Below are 22460 nucleotides of genomic sequence, written 5' to 3' on the forward strand. Positions count from 1 at the left end.
GTGCTTTAATTCACTTAATTCCTGCTGAACTGGAAAGTCATACCTGTCATTCCAGAACTGATTAGTAGTGCTATTAGTATAATGTGTATAGTAGAATGTAGGAGTGTGTACTCACTCTGTGCTTTTAGAGGTAGGGGTGCTGGGCTGGGCACTCCTGGATGGTCTCTGGGGTTCAGCGCTTGAGGGCTGTACAGGCAGCGGGGGTTGCAAACCCTGACTTTCTGCACTGGTTACAGGAGAGGTCTGAGGGACCCAGGGGCTTGGTGTGTTCTATGACCACACAGACGCACACAAGCATGAATCATAGAAATACATTTATAATACCTCAGGGACATAGTCCTGTTAGTCTATTGCTAGTAAGTCTGGCAGTGTTAAGAACTGCCTACTTTTACAGGAAGAGGCCATTGGTTTGACATGGCAAATGACTATTCAGATGGTCCATGGGCAGAGCATCTGAGGCTGAAGCTATTTAGAGCATAAATCAGGCGTTACATGTGCCAGTCCCTACAGACACATATGTATTCAGAAATGCAAATTTTTTTTTTTTAGAGTTCTGTGAATGAAACATACCATGGGTCAAAATTATCTCAAGAGTATCAGACAAAACTCCTCAATCAATCATAGAGGAATAATCTAGTTCTACCTGCAGGGCTTTCACTTTTTTCACATTTTGTAGCTGCCTTGTGTTATCTACCCCGTAAAACACACATAATTCCAACAACCTAAAGCAACATCCTAACCACAATATCTAAACAGTATTTGGAAGTGAAAATAAAAATGACATCTAACCATACTGATAAGCCCGTTTAGTAACATTATGAGCAGTAATACACATAACATACAATATATCCTGGCAAACAATAGGAAATATGACACATTTATGATAGAACATGGTACAAAGATTATGAATCAATGCTTAACCTGTTCAATCTCTTTATATATGCTCATTCATGGAAACCTATCCTGCTCCCAATATATCATACTATTTTGACATACTCTTTAGCACAGTAGTAAATGGTCTTGAATGAACCCTTACCCTCCTCAGGCTAACCTCAGATATGCCTGCAGTGTCTGGGGGTGTCCACTTGGGCCCTGGCATTCCCAGACCATAGCCATGCACCCCATTAGGAAAAGGGGGCCAGAGGACTGGGTACAGGCCCATCGGTGCCAGGGAAGCAGTTCCTGGGCCCTGGCCCAGCAGAGATGGGGTTGCCTGCAGGGCCAATGGGTGGTGGGGGAGACTCAGAGGCGCCAGCCGAGCATGTCCAGCCAGGAGTGCTGACGTTGGGGGCAAACCGGGCAGGAGAGATGGAAGCAGGTGAGGGTGAGGGATGGAGGGGTGAGTAGAGCACAAAGGAGACTGGGAAGGGAGCGGAAGAGGTGAGAGGTGTGCTGCAGGACTCATGATCTTGGTGTGGGAGGTGGTGGAGGTAAGGCTGGGGGAGCTGGAGGAGGGAGATGGGCTTTTCAGATGGTGTTTCGAATGAAGGTTGGGTGGGGTGTGTGGTGGTTGGACATAAGTAGAGAGGCTCTCCAGTTCTCTCCTCACAAGTGCTGGGTCTCGATAGACCGTGAAAGGCTCATTTCTGTCAATGATCAGTGGGCTCTTAGTTAGTTTGTCTGCAGTAGGCATGTGATTATGGGCAATAGTCTGAGGGGGGGTCCTTGATTGAGCCTGTATGTCTGTTGTGCTAGGAGAGGGAGCATTATGTTGATGAAGGGTCAGGGTAGGGGTAACTTTGGAACCTTGTGTGCTTTTAAATCCAATGAGAACTTTATCTGTACTGACTTTTGAGGGCAAACTGCTCTCTTCGATTCTGGCAGCTTGAGGAGAGGCACTGCATCTCAGCCTGGTAACCTCTGTAACATCTGGTGGCCTGGAAATCACCTCAAGAGAGGAGCAAGGACTTTGGTGTACAGTGGTCTTGTGGGTAATTTCTGAGACATGAGCAGCATCGTGTCTAGGACTAGTAGCTAGACCAGGAGCCTGACTTGACTTAACTACTTTAACAGCATCCACCTTTGAGTTGCAAATCATGGCGGGAGAGTGAGTCAAAACTACTCTGGGCTCTTCTTCCACTGCTTCTGCTGGGTCGCAACTGGGTGTAATGACCTCTGGGCACGTCAAATCAGATGTCCTGACCTCTGGTTCACCTTGTGGAATCTCCTGTTCACCCTCAACCCCCTCGCACTCTGGTGGCGATGTGTGCAATAACACACATGCAGTCTCCAAGGAAACCAGCTGCTCATCCTCTTGGGACGCCAGTAGAGCAGAGACAGCTTCACAGTCCTCTTGTGATGCACCCTCACTCTGATCCTCCATCACTCCATCTCCCCGCTCCATCTCTGCTTTATCACAGCCCAGTCCCATGGTGCACTGTAATGAATTGACTGTTTGGTACACTCCATTGCAGGGTGTGTTGGTTAAATTACCCTGCAAGGGCATGACTTTCCCTACTCTCTGGCATTCAGTCTCTGCTGATTGGCTAGAAGAAAGTTCTATGCTTTTGGGGGACGAGTGAGCCTTCAGGTCATGACCTAAATGTGCTGCAGGATTGTTGACTGTCTTGCAGTCAGCTGGCTTCTTTGAAGATTTTCTCTGTAGGCTTTTTGATTCCAAGATGCTGCCCTCTGAATCACTGTATTCTGACTGGTCAGAGCCACTGTTACCCTTCGACCTCTTCAACCCAGCACTCCTACTGTCCATTTCATCCTGCTCTTCCTTGTCCCCTGCTTTCCTCCTCTTCCTCTCACTATGGTTGATCATACTTTTTGAGGAATCTAGAAATAAGTAAAAGTAATAAAGTAATAAAACTAGAAATAATAGGTGTGCAGAGGACTCTACAGGAAGGGCTCTATTTCAGGCACCAGACACTGATCGCTGAATGAGAATGCCCTCTCCCTAAAGAGCTAATGTAATAAATCTAAATGCAGCTAAATGGAATTCAAACAGTGAGGGAGCTGTTAATATCAGCTTAATGTATTGCTGCACCTCACCTGCTCTTGCTTCATCAGCTCCGCTCTCCTCTCTCATCCTGTCTGTGTCGTCCTCTTTTGGGCTGCAGTTGGATTTCTCTCTGCACAGCTCTGGCTGTTTCCTCTGCACTGGCCCCGAGCTACACACCTGCAGGAGAGAGGAGAAGGGAGGAGGAGAGATAAGTGTGTGCATGAGCGTGGGTGTGTGTTTATAGTACAGTCAATAAATCATAAGCTCTGTGTGTGTGTGTAGCTGCATGTGTGAGTTATACAGTATCAATTTACTTACTACTGTATTTATGTGTGTGTGTGTGTGTGTATGTGTGTGCATGATACAATACCGGATCTGCTTCTGTAGTGTTTCTTGACTTGTTTCCTGTATTCTGGAGGAAGGTTTAAAGGCAGCAAGAAAACACCAGTGAACACTACAAATACTCACCCACTCAAATACATACACTAAAAAAAGAAACAGAAGAGTATTTTACTCACCAGGGTGATCCTGCTGATCTTGTTAGTGTGAGGTTTACAATTTGTTGTGGCATTTTGTTCCACTAATAACAACTGGCTTATGTCGTCCAGAACCAGCACATGCACAAGTGCTGGGTCCACACTCAGAGGCTCTGCTACCTACGGGGACAGGAAAGAACCATGTGTATGACACATAGTGTAGCACACTTCACTTCACCATACATAATCTGCAATTGCTTGGACAAGCACAGGAAACAGCGTGTATGTTCTCACCTGGTCGCTCAGGACAGTCATAGTTCTGTTGTTGTGATCATGATGGCTTACGATACCATGGAGCCATTGAGGTTTGGAATCGGGTCTGAACACCTTCACCCTGAGGCCCTTCACACTGCTGTGTCCTGTATAACACATAACAACTGTCAAACTCAAAAAAGCTATTTTAAAAATCTCATTCTACAAGATCCATCACTCCGAGGGCTCTTCCACCAGATTGTAACAAGCATCCTGAATCTGGTTACTTTGCTTGCTAGGGTACCATGAGTACCAAATAGGGATATATGTGTGCAGTGATAGATTTGTGTAGATCTGTTAATGGTCCATGGTCATCATCCATCATCCACCATCAACCATCACGAGTCGTTACATGACTCAGACAATGACCATAAAAAAACCTAGGGCTACATTTGAAATCACATGCTATCATACTAATTAGTATATTAAAATAGTCTGAAATGATTTATCAAATCATAAATTGTCATGCTATTTTGAACGATATCATAACAAACTACCAAATCTTGGCCCAGCTATCTTTAAAATAGTGTCTCGTAACTTTCCCACTGAGTAGAATAAAAAACCCAGGGAAGTTCTGTTTGTTCGGCTACATCAATATTAAACCAAATGCTGGGTAAAAGGCAAATCAAGGCAAATCAAAGCAAGCAAGCTCCTCCATTGTTGATACTGTGGTTACTGTTTACTGGCACTGTTTGACAAATGATTTGATCACCCGACTACCTCCAGGAAACTGCTCCTATTTTCACAGGTACCATTATGTGATGGGAAACTAAAACACCCAGGAATCGTAATGCATCACTTCGCACAGCCCTATGGAAAAGTGTCATTTAACAAAACAATACACCATCTAACAATATGCTGAACAACAGAACTCAGATTGTAATGCTATGTCCTGTGAGAAATCCAATAAAAAATGATTGATTAGCATGAATTTCAGTTCAACCATGTTAAAGCCCCATATCGATACACACAAGTAAAAAAAATACAAACAAAAGCAGACTGAGCAACAAAATATACACTTGATAGAAGGGGCTCATGGTCAGCTTTGTAATTAACTAACAGTATGACTAAACATTAATTGGAAAACTCAACAGAAAGCCCGACACCACATTCCCAGTGCTTTCTCAGCTGAGGGATTTGAAGAGATGGCCTAACGTTCTAATTTTCCAGCAACAGAAGAAAGTGGAATAGATTACCTAGCTGAAGAATGTGCTGGAGCTGACGATGTCTGAGCCAAGCCTGGAGCTGCTCATGGCTTGAAAGATCTTCTCTCAGCAGTGAGCTCCCGCCATCCACTTCCTCCTGCGTGCACACACACACACACACACACACACACACACACACACACACACACACAAAACAGTTACCATAAGAGTGTGATTCTTATAGGCCAGGAACTAATTAGGAGCGATGGACACACAAAAGACTATGAATAGCTGCAGCTAGTAGAAGAGAAATAGAAACGAAGAAAGAAGCGAGATATACATATCTACACATTCATTTGGACACACACGCACACAGAAGAAAGAGACAGAGGTTCATTAGAGAAGGGTGTTAGACAGACAAGCAAAAGCAGACACACAAAATATTACTCATACAGACAGAGACACACCCCATCTCTGCATGCACACACACACACATATCTCTTATAAGTTAGACAAGAGAAGCTGGAGTATAGATAGATTTAGTGAACTCTTGCTGAACTACTGTACCCTGGGTTGTTTATTTAAAACAGAATATCTCTCTCACACACACACAAAACATACAGAAATACCCAGATTATCACACAGACACACATTATGCTTATTTTCACAATCACACACACTAAACAAAGACAGCATATCTCGCATCACCCTGAACAACTCAAATGATTTCCCTTTACAGTATATCAGTAAACTCCCTCCCTCTCTCTCTGCATCTGTTTCTCTCCCTCTCCCTTGCCATCAAGCACACACACACACACACACACACACACACACACACAGGATTAAGGTTGATCCCTCTCACTTGGAAAGGTCACGTCTAAGCTAGGTCTTAACACTATTAGCTGTGCAGAGAGTGTAAAATGTGTGTGACGGCACAGAGATGCATGGCTGGCTTTGTTTGAGTAGTCAAATGCTGGCCATCAGCCGTCTCCCTTTCTCATTCTCTTAGGTACCTTTGGCTTTCCAGTTTTCATTCCAATACTCTGAAACGTCAGTGTGATTTCACAGCTTTTCAGAGTCCTACATGACTGACCTCGGCTTCAACCTGTGCGCGCGCACACTCTCTCTCTCTCTCTCTCTCTCTCTCTCTCTCTCTCTCTATTCATGTACATGTAGGAGTGTGCGTATGTAGAGTGTCAGATGTACATACTGTACATACTGTTTAACACATAATTGTTCAGTAGGTCTAACACATGATAATGGCTGTTTTCTCATCTGTCCTCAATAAAAGGCAGCCCACAATTTAGCCCAGTGTAAGCACTGTGGTTATTAGCATTATTTTTATTATTATTCACAGTAATAAGCACATTGAGAATAGTAACATAAGCAGAAGCTGTACATGTTCTGCTATAAAAACGTATAGTCTGTCAGCCTGATGAAAAGAATGAAGTAAAATAAACAACATAATTCTTAGGACATGCCACGCTGCTTGTTAGATTAACATGGTATTTTATATAATCCTGATGGAGAATTCAGTGCATAGATCCAACTTCACTGTGTGTTCCTTCCTATAACAAAACACACACTGCAGGACTGCATGACCTCCCCAAAATAGATAACAATTACTTGTTTGATTTAATCATCCTAATGATCACTATGAAACTGTTAATTAATTATTACTGCTGATCAGTGCATTTCTATTATGAGCTAATTATTTCATTTTCGATGCCATAACAACATCAGAGCTCGGAGTATGGGCTGATATCCAATAGTGATATCCATGCAGTACCCAAGATTACTTGCTGAATATACGCTATACATGGAGTTTTAGATGGGAATTCAAATGTAATTAATCAAGAAGGGGTCGGAATCTTAGAGAGACTGCAAAATCTGTGACGCATCAATCAACATCACACTCATTCATGGCATAAAATATGCCAGTGCATTGAATCGGAAAATCTGTCAAATCTGATCCGACGCTAATCCAGTGTTTTAGTCTGATAGTGATAATCAGTCAGGTCAGAGCATCCCTAATTTCAGCAGGAATATACAGCTGCAGTAAAATTCCCTTGGAAGTCACTACAATTTATCAACCTGATGGATGAGAAATCTCACAGAACACCATAGATTTGTGACAGTACTAGAGACTGGAGACACACACACACATTCGTCTTACTATCCTCGTGAGCACCTTCCATTGACATTAATGCAGCTAGTAATACTAACCCTAACCCTTACCCTAACCAGTAACTAAAAGGAAACATTCTGGCTCTTAAAAAAAAAAAGCCGAAAGAGTTTTCCTCATGGGGACCAGACAAATGCCAACTGATATTCCCATCATTGTGGAGACATTTAGTGCCCACCATGATATAAAAACATGCCCTCCCACACACACAATCACACACACAAATACAAAAAGCAAACAGGCATGCCCACACACAAACACAAGCACACAGGCACACAAACACACACCGCAGGAGAATTCCTTGGCTTCATTAGTGAAACTCTGGCAGGGAATGCACAGACTTGATTGGGATGCAGTGGGCATGGCGCTAAATGAAATGCATTAAGCGGGGCTGTTGTGATTAACTGACTGCTGAGGCCAAAATCGTGATGTCGATTAATAAGTGATTAACTGAGTGACCCTTAGAGCAAACCACCCAAAATTAAAGGCGAATTAGAAAAAGATTGTATCCTTCTCTTCTACTACAACTTATTTAGTTTATAGTTAAACTGTAGCAGGCTGGAGCACATAATCATCTACACATTAATGTGTATTATTATATTGAATGTACACTACTAACATTTCGATGCCGCCTAAATGAAAGCATCTTCAAGGCAAGCTTGCCATAAGAGGCAAAAATCCTAGAATGATTAAGGAATTTGTGCAGCCTAGTTCGACAGGTGAAATGTGTGCTTGTGTGTGTTTAATGGGCTCTAATAATCTGAGTGCACGTGTGTATGTGTGTGTGTGAGAGAGAGAGAGAAAGAGAGAGAGAGAACAGCCATCTCTGATTCCTATCTGACCTTGTATATGAGACACACGGTTATGTGAGAGACTGGGAGAGTGGAGCAGACTATGTACAGAGAGAGAGAGACAGAGAGAGGAAAGAAAGATAGGGAGGGGAGAGGGGGAGTGTGTATTTGTGTGTGTGTATGTGTGTGTGTTTTACTCATCTGTGCCTCAGTTCTCAGGACGAAGGGAAGACATGATTTATTCATTTACCCGCAGGCAGGTTTTGATCTCTCTCTTTCACACACACACACACACACACACATGCGCGCACACGCACACACACACGCATACACACACACGCATACACACACGCACACCCACACACACACTTTCTCTCATTCTCTCCCTCTCACACGCATCTCCCTCCCACTTTCATTCTCTACCTCTCCACCCTACTGTTTCTGTGCCTCTCTCACCTCTCACTCTATTACTCTCTCTGACAAACACAAACACACACACACACACACACACACACACACACACACTTCATCAGTGACTTTTAGGAGGAGAGGGAGGGGATAAGAACAGATGAGAAATAAGGGGATAGATAATTGTGTAGTGTGTGTGTGTGTGTGTGTGTGGTGTGTGTTGGGGGGGAGGGAGTTAGGGGTAAGGGACGGTAGCTGCCAGGCAGGGCTGTGTGGGCAGGGTAAGGGACGAGCAGAGCTAGCGATGAATGTAAGGTTAATTAGTGTTAATGAATGTGTTACATCATTGCTTCAGTTGATTGTTAGAACCCCCCCCCCCCCCCCCCCCCCCCCCCCTTGAATTTAGAACAGAAATTACCTTTAGTAACTGACGCATTCTCTCTCTCACACACACACACACACACACACACACACACACACACACAAACACACTGACAGGAGTTCTGTTTCTTCCCCTTCCTCTAGTACTGTTGTTTGCATGTACTTAAACACACATACACACACACACACAATTGTACACACATATTTGCTTTCTCTCACTCTGTCTCTGTTTGTCACTGTTACTTGTATGTACCTATAAATGCACGCTTGCACGCATACACACACACACACGCAGAGATGTTTGTGTGCTTTTCTACTCCTAATGACCCAGTCTAATGCACTCTCATTATCTCAGCCCGCACACACACATACACAGTTGTAAGATAAACATGCAACTGCTGACAGCCTGAGTGAACACACCTCCCCTCCCCACCTGACTCGCTACACACACTCCAGTGCTTCAGTCTGGAATTAATCACTCCGGCAGAGCGGGAGAACGGTTCCTAGTATCAGTCAGGATCTGTACATGGAACAATGTGTGCAATAATCAATGGTGGTTTTCAACAAGAAGTGTTGGTAAACTTCTAATACATCATCACCTTAAAGAAGTAGTGTGCATATAGAAACAGTCTTTATCTGCTACATCAGTAGCTAATGTGTGATTAGCAAATTTCAACCTTTTTCCCTCTAGTGAGGAAAAAAAACAGAAACTCATTTCAACAATTCACTTATAATGGAAGTCTAAAGGCAGTTGTTGTTAATAAACATTTATGTCATCTATTTTTGTACACTTTCATGAATTATTAAGTATTTGTAAATCAAGCTCTAATTCTCTAGAATTTATCCTTTTAGAGATAGGATGACCTTTTCAGAGGGAAGAATTTATGGATGTGCGCTAATCTTAGGATATGATTAAGTAATCAGAATGACTTCCTACTGTTGGGGTTCCTGAATGGCGCAACGGAAAAGCATTCAGCAAGATATCAAGATATCAAGACAAGATATCTGACAAAATCTTGTCCCAGAGAATCTGCTTTCTATCAATTACATTACACAGCACAAATATTAACACTAAAGTCATGCACAAATCTGCAGTTCTTTCTAGACCATCAATTTCTGATTATTTGACTACAGATGCCTGCAGGTTACATAGTGTATGAAACACTGGCTCTGCGTGTACAAACACCCAGACGACCATGAAAAGGATCAATGTGCCTCATAGGACACAAATACCTGCTGGCACAGTCCGGTTCAGATGGGGTGATCCATGCTGTAAAAATGATTATCTGCTCGTGGAGTGCAGCACGCATTGCAAAACAGTAGGGGATATAACAAGCTTCAAACTGCTGAGGCAGAATCAGTACAATATATCAGCTGAATGTTTACTGACTGATTACATGGAGGAAAGAACTGACTGCAGTTTTCGCTAAAATTTAATAAATTAAACTGCTCCAAAATGTTCTGAGTGATTGCGTATCCCACTGCATAGGTAGTCATACGTACATTTTTTTTAAAAATCACAAATAATCTGAATACCTTGTTTTTCATAAAGCAGCAATATATATATATATATATATATATATATATATATATATATATATATATATATATATATATATATATTGTAGCAAAATGTGTTATACAATGAGATCAATATTTCAAAATGAGCTGGATGAGACATGGGGTAATGGTATCTCATTAGGATCACTCTGTAACTAACCCTGTTTATATTATGCATCTGTACTGGATGGACAAAAACATCAGTATGGAGAGAAAGAGAGTGTGTTTGAGAGAGAGAGAGAGAGAGAGAGAGAGTGAGAGAGAGTGTGATAAAGAAAATATCAAAGAATGGGAATGAGATGACCTCACTCTAACACACTGCCAAACCATCACCACGGCAACACGGCCAAGAGAGACAGAGCGCTGATCCAACTATTGCATCAGGAGAGAGAGGTGGAGGAAAATGTGTGTGAGTGGAGGAGTGTGAGAGACAGAGGGATAGAGAAAGCGTGACAGAGAAAGGATGAGTGTGAGTGGAGGAGTGCGAGAGCGTGAGAAGGGGTGCGTGTGTGTGTGTATGTGTGTGTGTGTGTATTTATTCACATGTAGGAGACAGAGAACAGCCTTATGCTTGTAAACAGGGCACACAAACTCCACACATATACACACACAGACATGCAGTAATTTTAGTATATGTGATCACACACACACACACACACACACACACACACACACACACACACACACTTTTTTCCTCCCCCTCTCTCCCCCTCTTTCCTCTCTCAGATTTAAGATTTAAATTCTATTAAGCTTCATGTGTTCCATTTATTTCTGTCACTCATACACACCACCGTCACTCCTTCACCACTCATTCATCCCTGTACGTGTGTGTGTGTGGAGTTTGTGTGCCCTGTTTACAAGCATAAGGCTGCTCTCTGTCTCCTACACATGTGAATAAATACACACACACACACACACACACACCACCGAGACTGAGAGAGACCGAGAGAGAGAGACAGAGACAGAAACAGAGACAGAGACAGATGAAAGCAAAGAAAAGATTGAATGTGTAGGTGTGTACGTGTACTTAGGCTTTTTGAAAACATACACACACAGACACAGGGATGAATGAGGTAGAGTGGTGAAGGAGTGACGGTGGTGTGTATGAGTGACACAGAAATAAATGGAACACATGAAGCTTTATAGAATTTAAATCTTAAATCTGAGAGAGGAAAGAGGGGGAGGAAAAAAAGTGTGTGTGTGTGTGTGTGTGTGTGAGACAGTGTTCCTGATTAAGAGAGACACAGAGAAAAAAGGAAAGAAAGCAAGAGAGAGAGGTAATGACAGATGGAGGAGAGAGAGAGAGAGAGAGTGTGTGAGCGGAAAGACGGAGATATGGACAGAGTGCTCATAAAAATCAATCAAAGCGTCTGAGGAGAAAAAGCCCATCCTTCAGTAACGTGCCCCGATACTAGACTGCAAACACAGGATCAAAGACACACACACACACACACACACCACCGAGACCAAGAGAGACAGAGAGAGAGAGACAGAGACAGAGACAGATGAAAGCAAAGAAAAGATTGAATGTGTAGGTGTGTACGTGTACTTAGGCTGTTTGAAAACACACACACACACAATCATGTTTGTCTAGGTATCTTGGTGAAACAGAGATAGATAGATCCTTTGATTACACACTTACTCAACTGCTGTGTTGATGATGATGATGACTGTAGGTTTCTAAGACTGTGTGTGTGCGTGTGTGTGCGTGTGTGTGTGTGTGCGTGTGTGTGCGTGCGTGCGTGTGTTTGTCTGTGTGCCCAGCTTCAGGGTGGCTTACTCACAGTCGAGTCTCTCTCACCACAGGCTCAAAAGGGAAAGTGTTCCACACAGCCTAATGGAAACCACTCTGCCTGCTTCTCCCAACACTAAACCCTTTTCTCCCTTACACACACGCGCAAAACGCACACATGCACGCACACACTCACACGCACACACGCGCACACACATTCCAACCCTCTACATTGATTTGGATGGACGTGTCACTGTTTGTTCACATGTTCAAAACATCCTACTGTTGTCCTATTTTAATATCGTGATTTGAATATATTTGGTTTTCCATTTTAGCCTCTCTCTCTCTCTCTCTCTCTCTATATATAAATATATACATTGCTTCTTAATGATAGCTAGCATATATTAGTCCAAGTTTTTCGGCATTCACTACAGTCACACAGTCAGTGTTCAGGTATAACAACACTGTCTATATTAAATGAGAGAGACTAAGAAATGGTGTCGTTATTGTATGCTATAGCCTGACAATGCCATTCAATCTTAATTCTGATTAAACCTTACTGCATAATACTGAGGTAATACATTGTCTTTATGGAGGTAAACAGATTCAGTTTCCTTTCTCATGCTAGCCTTGAATAACAATGCTAACACTCCCATGATGCTGCATAATAACAGGGAATAGATCTTGTAACATAGGGACTGATATTGCAGCATGTTTGTCTAAAATTAATGACAGTAAGTTGAAGTAAGGATATTTAGCATATTATTAGTGTAATATATTAAAATATAATGAAAATTAACATTATCATTAATTATTAGTATAAAACATTACTCATATAATGAGTCAGTGCCATGTGCAGGAAGTCCCATAAAGTTGAAATAAAAGCTATGCCCCCACTTATAAACAAATCAATTTCTACTTTGCTTTCTCCTTCTGTTTCTCAGACAAAAAAAACCAAGTGCTTGCATATGAAAGAGTGGGAAGTGAGGGTGAAAGAGAAGGACATGAGACTGAGAGACAGAGACACTCTGACAGAGTGAGACAGAAGGAATGAGACAGAAGCACATGGGGGCAAGAGACAGAAAGAATGTGTGTGAGAGAGCTTTTAGGTTCCCAAAACCAGCTACGCTCATCCTTTAGCGCGCACACACACATACACACACACATACACACACACACACACACACACACACACACGCACACGGCACTATGTAAAAAACACAGCTTTGAGTTGTCAAGGAAACAGTAATAAATACATAGTCGTCAGCCTGGCCTCTAATATCCCCCTTCACACACCCCCAACTCCTATCTATTCCTCCCTCCACCTGTACCTCTCTCTCTCTCTTTCTCTCTCTGCCCTTCTTCCTGTCTCTGTCTTGCTCTGTCTGGCGCTGCACAGCTGGGACTGCTCTGTAATTCACTCACGCCTCTAGCTCACAGCTTCAGGAGTAAATAGGAGAAAGCTCAGAGAGTGGATGTGTGAAGAGCACTGGCTCGCGGAGTGTACTACAGCTGGAAAAAGAGGAGAGAAGTAAATTATTATGGCTGTTTTTAAGGCTCTTCTAGAGTCTTCAGAATTGTCATGCTCAGATCACATCAGTGTCACTCAGAGCCTCAGTCCGTCCCTCACTCAGACCTCCCGCTCTATCTGTCTTTCTTCTTCTCCTTACAGCCTGCTTGCTCTCCCCCTCCCCACATCTCCCTCTCCCCCCGCCTCGCTCTCTCTCTCTCTCTCTCTCTCTCTCACACACACACACACACACACAAAGATGAAAGAATGAGACTCTCCCTTTTATCATCCATCAACAGGCATCACAGCCTGGGAGTGATGAAATGATGTGTGTGTGTGTGTGTGTTTGTGTGTGTGCGCGTGTGCGTGCGTGTGGGCATGTTTTTCTATCTTGGTGGGGACCAAATGTCCACATAACAATAGGAATATAACAGTTTTGATATTGTGGTGACATTTGACTGGTCTCCATGAGGATAACTGCCTTTAAAAAAAAAACAAAAAAAAAAAAAACTGTAGCTTAGATTAAAAAAAGGCTTCCTAAAAGCATTAATTAGCTGCATTAATAATTATGCCAATGGAAGGTCCTCACAAGATTAGTAAGACACACGGGGGTGTGTGTGTGTGTGTGTGTGTGTGTGTGTGTGTGTGTGTGTGTGCGAGAATGTGGTACTGCACAGTACACAGTGAATATAAACTAATGCACGCTGAGACCTGCAGCACTGACACAGAAATCACAGATAACATTTTTACAGGACTATTATCAAGCCTCTGTTAGGATGTTACATGAACAATTTTTTTTTAGTTTTTATTTTCAACATGGTACTAGTATCAGAGCTCTGACTACTGGCCACTATAAGCGCTGATATAATATATTGCAAGGCATGTCATGATTGCAGTGTGCAGCAATATAATCATTACATGATATATTTATCCATATTGGCAGCCATAGCTGTTGCCCCCATACTGACCTTTTTCCACTTCATAATGGCACAAGCTGTTTGAAAGGTGCTGTTGTGATGACAAGCCATCTGTTATTATTTAATACCCGCTAATTATATGCTCCACCCTGAAACACATTAAACTTATTTATTTGAAAATATTAGAGATGTGCTTTGTAATTCTGGTGCTAATTGGTGGGTTGATTCTGTATTTTCATCACAAGGTGATATTGCTAGCGCAGTTACAATCAAAGTTAATAGAAGAAGAACTTTCAACAAACTCAACCATAACAGATGAGTTTCACTGTTAGTGCCTAAAAACAAAACAGCAAGAGCTTCTTTTCTCATTCACCATTTTCAGTGATGTTCAATGTCTTATTAATGAGTAGTTCAACATATAAATAGTGAAGACAACTCGCTTGGCTATTTAGCGACCAACAACATGACAAGCACAACGGTGTTGATCAACGACAGACAGAATTAGCATTAAAGTTGAAGCTTTGGAACATGATCTGTTTGAGCAGAGTATACAGATGAGGAAGTGAGAGAGCTGGACAGACTAAAGGACTAAAGTGTTGTTGCACTAATCTCTTTAGTGCCACAAAGTATTCGAATGGCATTATGGGTAATATAAGAAACTGTAAATCTTGGAAGACAACGAATATCACATTCACAACAAACATCATTCGGGGTGGATTTTTCCAATAATGATAGTCATTGTGTGAAAAGTTACTTGTGGAAAAAAACAGAAAACCTGCCAGTTAAATGATATGTTTTTATAGCATGTATTAAAGAAAATAAGACTGAATTGGAATCCTAAATCTTGTTTTTTGATGTATAAAGTTTCAGTACGGATGAATATAAGCCAATACAATCCCACTAAATCAGCCAGCCCAAAGGATCACTGTAACGGGAAGGACACCCAAACATATCAGTGAACAGCTCAGGCAGAGTGACTAAAGCCTAATCTCAGCAGGCTGTGAGATACAGCTGACACTAGCACTACAGTGAGTGTTTAAACATACACTTAATAGGAAAATACAATGAACCTCTTCATCCACAACCACCAACATGTTGCTTTAGAAATAAAGCAGTGTGAGTGGAGAGTAGATATCAAATGTCATCAGTGTTTTAAGCTGCACATTTGTTGTGTTTTGAGCCTGTTAGAGGATTCAACAGTGCGGTATCTGAGACAACCCATAATAATCCATCATCATCACCCAGAAACAACACACACACACCCACAAACCCACACACACAAACACACAAAGAGCTGTGACAACTAATTTTACTTTCAAATACTATTATGATTTTCAAATTAGAAAGAAAAAAAAATCCATATTCGGATGTTTAAGTGTTCATGCTCAACTTTTAGTCTTTTTGTATTTAAATACATTTCCTATTTTTTTATTTATTTTATCCTTTTCACATTAAAAATGGATCAATTCCATAATTAAACATAAACGTCAACAAAGTACGTGACTAGAAAGTGATATTACAAGTAAATAGTTATCAATCTGCAGTAGAGACTTTTATGTGGATGTATCTCACACTCTGTTAGCCATACAGTGCACTGTGTTCTGGCACTGCACCCAAGTATACTGACAACTGGCCAAGTATATAATGTCCCATTAAAAAAAACACATTTTAAAAACACAACAGAAAGGTGTTTACCCTAACGCCAGGAGATCACAAGCACGAACTTTGATGATGCCACAGCCATCCGCATTCGGGAGTCAAGAGAGTGGAGGGATGGCAGTGACACTAGCCAATTGTGGGTGTCTGTGAACTCATGTATGCGGAAGAGGGCAGATCGCACATTCCTCTGAGTCTGTTATGCTGCCCTGTGACACAGCATGAGCACCGGTTTGAAAATATGTGGAGTTTGGCTTCACATGTCTCAGAGGAAGCATGTGTTTGCTCCACCCTCCCCAGCTGTGGTAGTTGTTGTGTGATAGCAGAGAGTTAGTGGGTGAGCACTGGCAAGACCAAATTGGGGAGAAAATGGGGTAAACTCTAAATAAAAACAAACAAACAAACAAATAAACAAAAAAAAAAACAAATGTGAAGAGAAAAAAATTCTGTGGGTATACAGTATAACACAAAACAACTCAGACATAAAAATCTCAGGGTACAATTATGACATTGCCTCCTTGTTTTTCTTTTGCTTAAGAAAGTGACACAATTTGACGTTTCACCACTTGCAAACTGCTTAGTGCTACTGATACTGTTTGCTCTGTCTGTGGCAGAAAAAAATTATAGCCTCATTAATATTCAAATGCATTCAAACAATAAACCTTTTAAGTAATTAAAAGTCGAATAACATTTTAAAAAGATTTTGACAGCCCTAACACACACACACACACATCCACATATACACACACAACACACAGCATGTGGAGAGTAAAGTAATAAAATCTCACACACAGACCTCATACGGACGAAGCTCTTCTCTTTCTGTGTAGAACTCCAGCTCTCTGTCTGACAGGAACTCCACCACTGCCACTCCGCCCACATGCGCTTGGCCAATCAGGGGCTGGAATACCTGAAATACACACACAAACCAATCAGGCCATATGTAGACCAACAAGTGGCCTGTAACCCAACAGGGCAGAGACTGAGGTGCAGAAGATGACTGCAGGTATTTGAGTAAGCATGAGATGAGAGGATGAGCTAGTGAAACTCCTCACACACACACTCACACACATGGTAGGGAAAAATGGGACCCAAGGGAACTTTGATCTTCCATCACTGCATCTCTCTCCTCCTCACTCTCTCTGTATTTCCGTCCTCTTTTCCAATAACACACACTGGTACATGCCATGTTCAGAACAAGAGATACAATCTCTCTCTATAAATCTGATACTAGCACAGTATGCAGTGCCTAGTACAATATTAATGTATGTGTGTGTGTGTGTGTGTTTGTGTGTGTGGATCAGGGACTGAACGGCTGTCTCATGAGAGATCACACTTACATTGCCATTGATTGAATCCCTTTCTGTATGCACATTTTCTATTTATAGTACTAGGACAGTGGAGTCAAACTTTCCATGTCTGACAGCTCACAGTGTGTGTGTGTGTGTGTGTGTGTGTGTGTGTGTGTGTGTGTGTGTGTTTAACAAACATAAGCCTATTCATGTCTCTGCGGTACTCAGAAGAGAAACCTAATCTAAATTAGGGCACAGGGACGTGTGTGTGTGTGTGTGTGCGTGTGTGTGTGTGGGAATGTGTGTCAGTGTGTATGTGTGTCCATAGGTGTGTGTTCATACTCTAGGTGCTGGAGGGTAAGGGGACAAACAATATGGTAACTATTTTTAGAGACACACACACACATACACACATACACAAGCACACACGCACACACACACACACGCGCACGCACACACACACACACACACACACACAGACAGTGGAAGAGAGAGAGAGAGTCCGTTCAGAGGGCACCACAGATGTAGACAAAGAGAAAGGGTAAACAGATCCAGCAATATTTTAACACAGTTAATACATCATAAAAAATAAGTAACAGATGACCTAAAAGAAAACACATGGAACAAAATGAAATACATAGATGAGAGAGAAAAAGAGAAAGAAACAATGAGTGAGAAAGAGAAAAGGACAGCAAGACAGACAGAGGGAGACAGATGATAAAGAACTGAGGACGTACAGTGAAAGAACGGCACATAGTGAAACAGACGAGAGTACATCAGCAGCCTTTCTTTCCTGTTTTTCCCACTAAAATGAGGCGTTCAAATCCATTAGGAAGGCAGAAGGGGGGAGACACACAGACGTACCTGCTCCCTACCCACACTGACTATTGCTATATTTAGAACACAGCCCCATCTCACGCTAATGACATTCAAATTTCTCATAAAGGAACAGCTTAGTGCTGGTGAGAACCTCTCCACACACACACACACACACACATACACACATACACACACGGTTTCTCTCAGCAGTGGAAGAATGCATGCATGCCAGTGTTACACTCAGGATCACATGAGTAACTGTAAGCAAACTCTTTCTGTCTTCATTGTCACTCTCTCTCTCTCTCTCTCTCTCTCTCTCACACACACACACTTTTTTTCTCCTTTTCCTTCGCTCTCCCTCCCCTGCTCCCTCTCACACATACAATCTAGGTCACACACCTGCTGAAGCATGGCCGTACACCCACACTCTTGGCAGAGCACAAAGTGTTGCCATGGTTGTGTGTGTGTGTGTGTGTGAGTGAGAGAGGGAGGGAGAGAAAGACAGAGAGAGAGAGAAGAAGGGTTGGAACATCATTAAGACTTTAAAAGCTGCTTCAGTCCGTCTCCACAGGTTTTAACAGACAAAGTGTGTTTGTGTGTGAGAATGCATGAGTGAGGACATTTGCATGCAAGACTTTGTGTGTTTATAAGCAAGGGGAAAAGAGAGCAGTGTTCACCGTGTGTGTTTGTGTGTGTAATTTGAAACGAAAGACGGAAAGAAGGAGAGATATAGAGGAAGAAAAAAAGAGAGAGAGAGAGAGAGAGAGAGAGAGAGAGAGAGATGTATGAGACAGTGATAGAGGAAGCTAGAGTGAATTTCTTGTCTGAAGTCTGAAGAGAAATATTACCACAGCTCAACATCTGGACCACCATAGCACCACTGGATCATTCTAAGCACAGCAGTGACTGTCATACAGTGGCATAATAATTTGTGTGTATGTGTGTGAGTGTGGTGCTCATACAAGTCTATTAGTCCCAATAACATCGTATCTTCTGACTGGTGACTTTATTAGTCACACTTCACATATTCCAGCTCATCTTTTACCATACGTGTAACATAGGGGTTCCCAAACTGGGGGTCATGACAACACGTGGCACAATTAACACAATATTAACATACCATCATATTGCACAGCGCTACCACACACACACACACACACACACACACACACACACACCGACACACACCCAAAGCACATGCACACAGCAGAGGAAGACTTAGTTGTTAGTCAGTTTATTCAGAGAATAAGAAGAGAAGGAAAAGGAAGCAATGGTTCATCTCTCTGTCTGTGAATTTCACTCTCTCTCTCCCTCTCTCTCTGTGTGTGTGTGTGTGTGTGAGTGTGTGTCAGAACCTTCTTTGTTTTGGCTCTCCAAGTGCCTGACACACAGCCAAGATCCAGACAGTGCCTCTATGTGTGTGTGTGTGTGTGTGTGTGTGCGCGCGGGCGTGTGTGTGTGTATGACAGAGAGAGAAAAGACACACAGAGGTGGGAGAAAAGAGAAAAAGTGGATGAGAAAGAGAAAAAACAGACAAAGACGTGGGGTTAAAATGACAGGGGATTTGAGGGAGATAGATGGAAAAGAGTGAGAATAAGTATGTGTGTGTGTGTGTGTGTGTGTGTGTGTGTGTGGTTGGTAAATTTATGTCCAGCTGAGTGAGTAATAGCACCTTCCACAGAGACGGCTCTCTCACAAATACATGTGACTTTACTCCTCCTCTTTCTCGCTCTCCCTCTCTCTCTCATTTACACACACACACACACACACACACACACACACACACACACACACTGAATATGTGGTAACTGTGACACACACAAATCGGCCGTAAATAGTAATAATAAACACTCTGAACATGACCTTTACCCAGAATTCCATGCCACACACACACACACACACACACACACACACACACAGGCGTACTGCTGTGGATCTGGGTCATATTTGTCTCTTTGGACACAGTTCTCTCTCACAGCCACACTATTATGCATGTACATGTACACAAACACTACTGCTATTACTACTACTACTACTACTGCACACACACACACACACACACATTACATCCACAGTTAAAACAGCCAGATCACTGGCCCAACTGATGTTGCTAGTGGCAACTTGGACAGACATCCAGAGGGGCCACGTTCCAGCCCTGAAAATCTGCTCCTCCACTCACCACCGTGTGTGTGTGTGTGTGTGTGTGTGTGTGATGAGCATTTGTTAAGCAGTTGAAGTGAGTGGAAAGTTGTGTGTTTGTGTAAGTCAGAGAGCAAAAGAGAAAAATGGAGAGAGTGTGTTTGTGATCAAATGAGAACAGCACAAATGTGCTCTACTACTCTGTACTTCCATATTTTACTGCTTCCCACACACACACACACACACACACACACACACACACACACACACACACACACAAATGGAGTCACTTCCTGCCTGAGTCATAGAGCTGATTAGTCATTTACCAAACCAAACTGGTGTCTGTCTCTCTCTCTCTCCCTCTCCCATATGCCCCCCCACCCCATGTGTGTGTGCGTGCGTGTGTGTGTGTGTGTGTGTGTACGATATGATTCTCTTACAGTAAGGGGATCATTACAGCTACAGCTGCCTAATGGACTGATGCAGAAGAAGCTCTGATAGAAGATTCAATCAAAGCACAAGACCTTCTTGTCTTAATTAATCAAGTCCACATCAGACAGAAACAAATTCTCAAATTGTAAAACGCAAAAATAAAAAAAGAATCTCAATACTTGTGATTTTTTGCTTTTGTGAAGTAGATATACAGTACATGTATACACAGACACACACTTTTCCTTCCAGTGACTAAACAATCTAGCGCTGTGTGTGTCACAACTTGCATACTTAGGAACTATTCTACACAGTCATAGATTACTGGTTTTCCTATTACAGTTAGTGCTTGAATTTTAAAAACCTCTCATGTTACCCTCAAACCTCCCAAAACATCTATTTTGAATAACAGTCTTCTGGATTTTCTAGATTAGTAAATACTTTCGAAAATAAGACCAGAGTTTTTCAATTTGAGATGCAGATCATGACAAAAATCATGACAATGGTGGAAAAGAGAAACACAACTCATCACTGTGCATGAAATCGCATTTTACAGTTCCATTTGAAATCCAAACAGTCAGGGATGTTTTGGCTCTGACGTGCCATCTGGTGGACGTCGATTTTAATCCTTCAAATGTAAATAAGATACGCAAGTGGGTGTTTGAACAATGCGTCTGAATGCACACGAAAAGTCACGCGTCAAGTACAAACCGGCGTTTATACTTCTGCGGTTGCGTATCTGCAAGCACGTCAGGATGTTGTGCGTGGACACTTGCATAGGGTGAAGCAGTGTTGCATGAATCACACCAGAATTTACAAATACAGTGTAATGTCGATAAAAATCACAGAAGCCAAAAACAATGTTCTTTGTTTTACTGTAAGAATAATAAATAGAATACAACATGGCATTTTGAAACATGCTGGGGAAAAAAGAAGCCTTGCGTGATCAATTATAAACACAGAAAACCAAAAGCATTTCTGAAGCATTTTCACTCGTCTGTATTTGGCAGTATCAAGTGGCTCTTGTACTGAAGCACTGCAATTTAACTAGTGTTTAAATCCACAATTCTAGAAATCATGGAATGATGGATGCCTTAGATTTTATTTTTATTGAGCAGCTTTAGTTCACATCCCCTACAGTCTTTACTGGGTGTCCGCTAGACGGAAAACAAATGCAACCGGACACACTTCTCCAGCCAAGCACTGATTGCAGAAGTATAAACCAGGTCTTACGGACTTCATTGACCAGCTGGATGCATTAAGCCTGCCCACTCCACACGATTCCCACTACAGGAGACTGAGGCGCAATGGTGCAACGCACAGCTTCTTAAAGAAATCAATAACCATTACTATCAACACTTTCTCTAACATCATCATGTTTACACCCCTGCAGCTTTCATACATTACAATTATTTCACAAACCTATGAATCTAAATGAATTTGAAATGCTTCACTTACACTTTTACGCATCACTAAATTAAATATATAGTTAAAGGAATATTCTGGTGTTGCTCAACACAGTCTTTATACACCCCTTTGTAGAGTATGTGCGATTGCCTCAGACATGAATTGTGACACATTTCCTGTACTGAAAAAAATAATGGAAAGTCGTTTACTCCAAAATAATAAAAAGTTTAATGGTGGTTGTTAAGGCAGTCAAACATTTTAAGGTTTATTGGCCAAACTTTAGCAATTGCCTTTAGACTTTCAAGCAAACAGTATTGAGAAACAAAATCTGGTCCATCTTCAGTAAATTGAGGC

The 22460-nt window shown here is 42.0% G+C and overlaps 1 protein-coding gene across 3 annotated transcripts in view; it reads right to left on the minus strand.

Moving 5' to 3' along the window:
* Positions 1-22460, minus strand: part of jmjd1ca (jumonji domain containing 1Ca) — a 65170-nt gene that overhangs the window by 18021 nt on the left and 24689 nt on the right. Inside the window, exons 3-10 of one of the 3 annotated variants that reach the window (XM_053237485.1) lie at positions 16817-16930; positions 4932-5037; positions 3718-3842; positions 3466-3603; positions 3318-3359; positions 2998-3124; positions 1052-2781; positions 116-270 (exon numbers count right to left, since the gene is read on the minus strand). In XM_053237485.1, the coding sequence (XP_053093460.1) occupies positions 116-270; positions 1052-2781; positions 2998-3124; positions 3318-3359; positions 3466-3603; positions 3718-3842; positions 4932-5037; positions 16817-16930 (2537 nt within the window). Of the gene's footprint in view, positions 1-115; positions 271-1036; positions 2782-2997; positions 3125-3317; positions 3360-3465; positions 3604-3717; positions 3843-4931; positions 5038-16816; positions 16931-22460 lie in introns of all 3 variants that reach the window. The other 2 variants (XM_026933853.3, XM_053237486.1) reach the window with 2 other exon arrangements.

This window comes from Pangasianodon hypophthalmus, chromosome 10 (genome assembly GCF_027358585.1).
Source record: "Pangasianodon hypophthalmus isolate fPanHyp1 chromosome 10, fPanHyp1.pri, whole genome shotgun sequence".
Lineage (NCBI taxonomy): Eukaryota > Metazoa > Chordata > Actinopteri > Siluriformes > Pangasiidae > Pangasianodon > Pangasianodon hypophthalmus.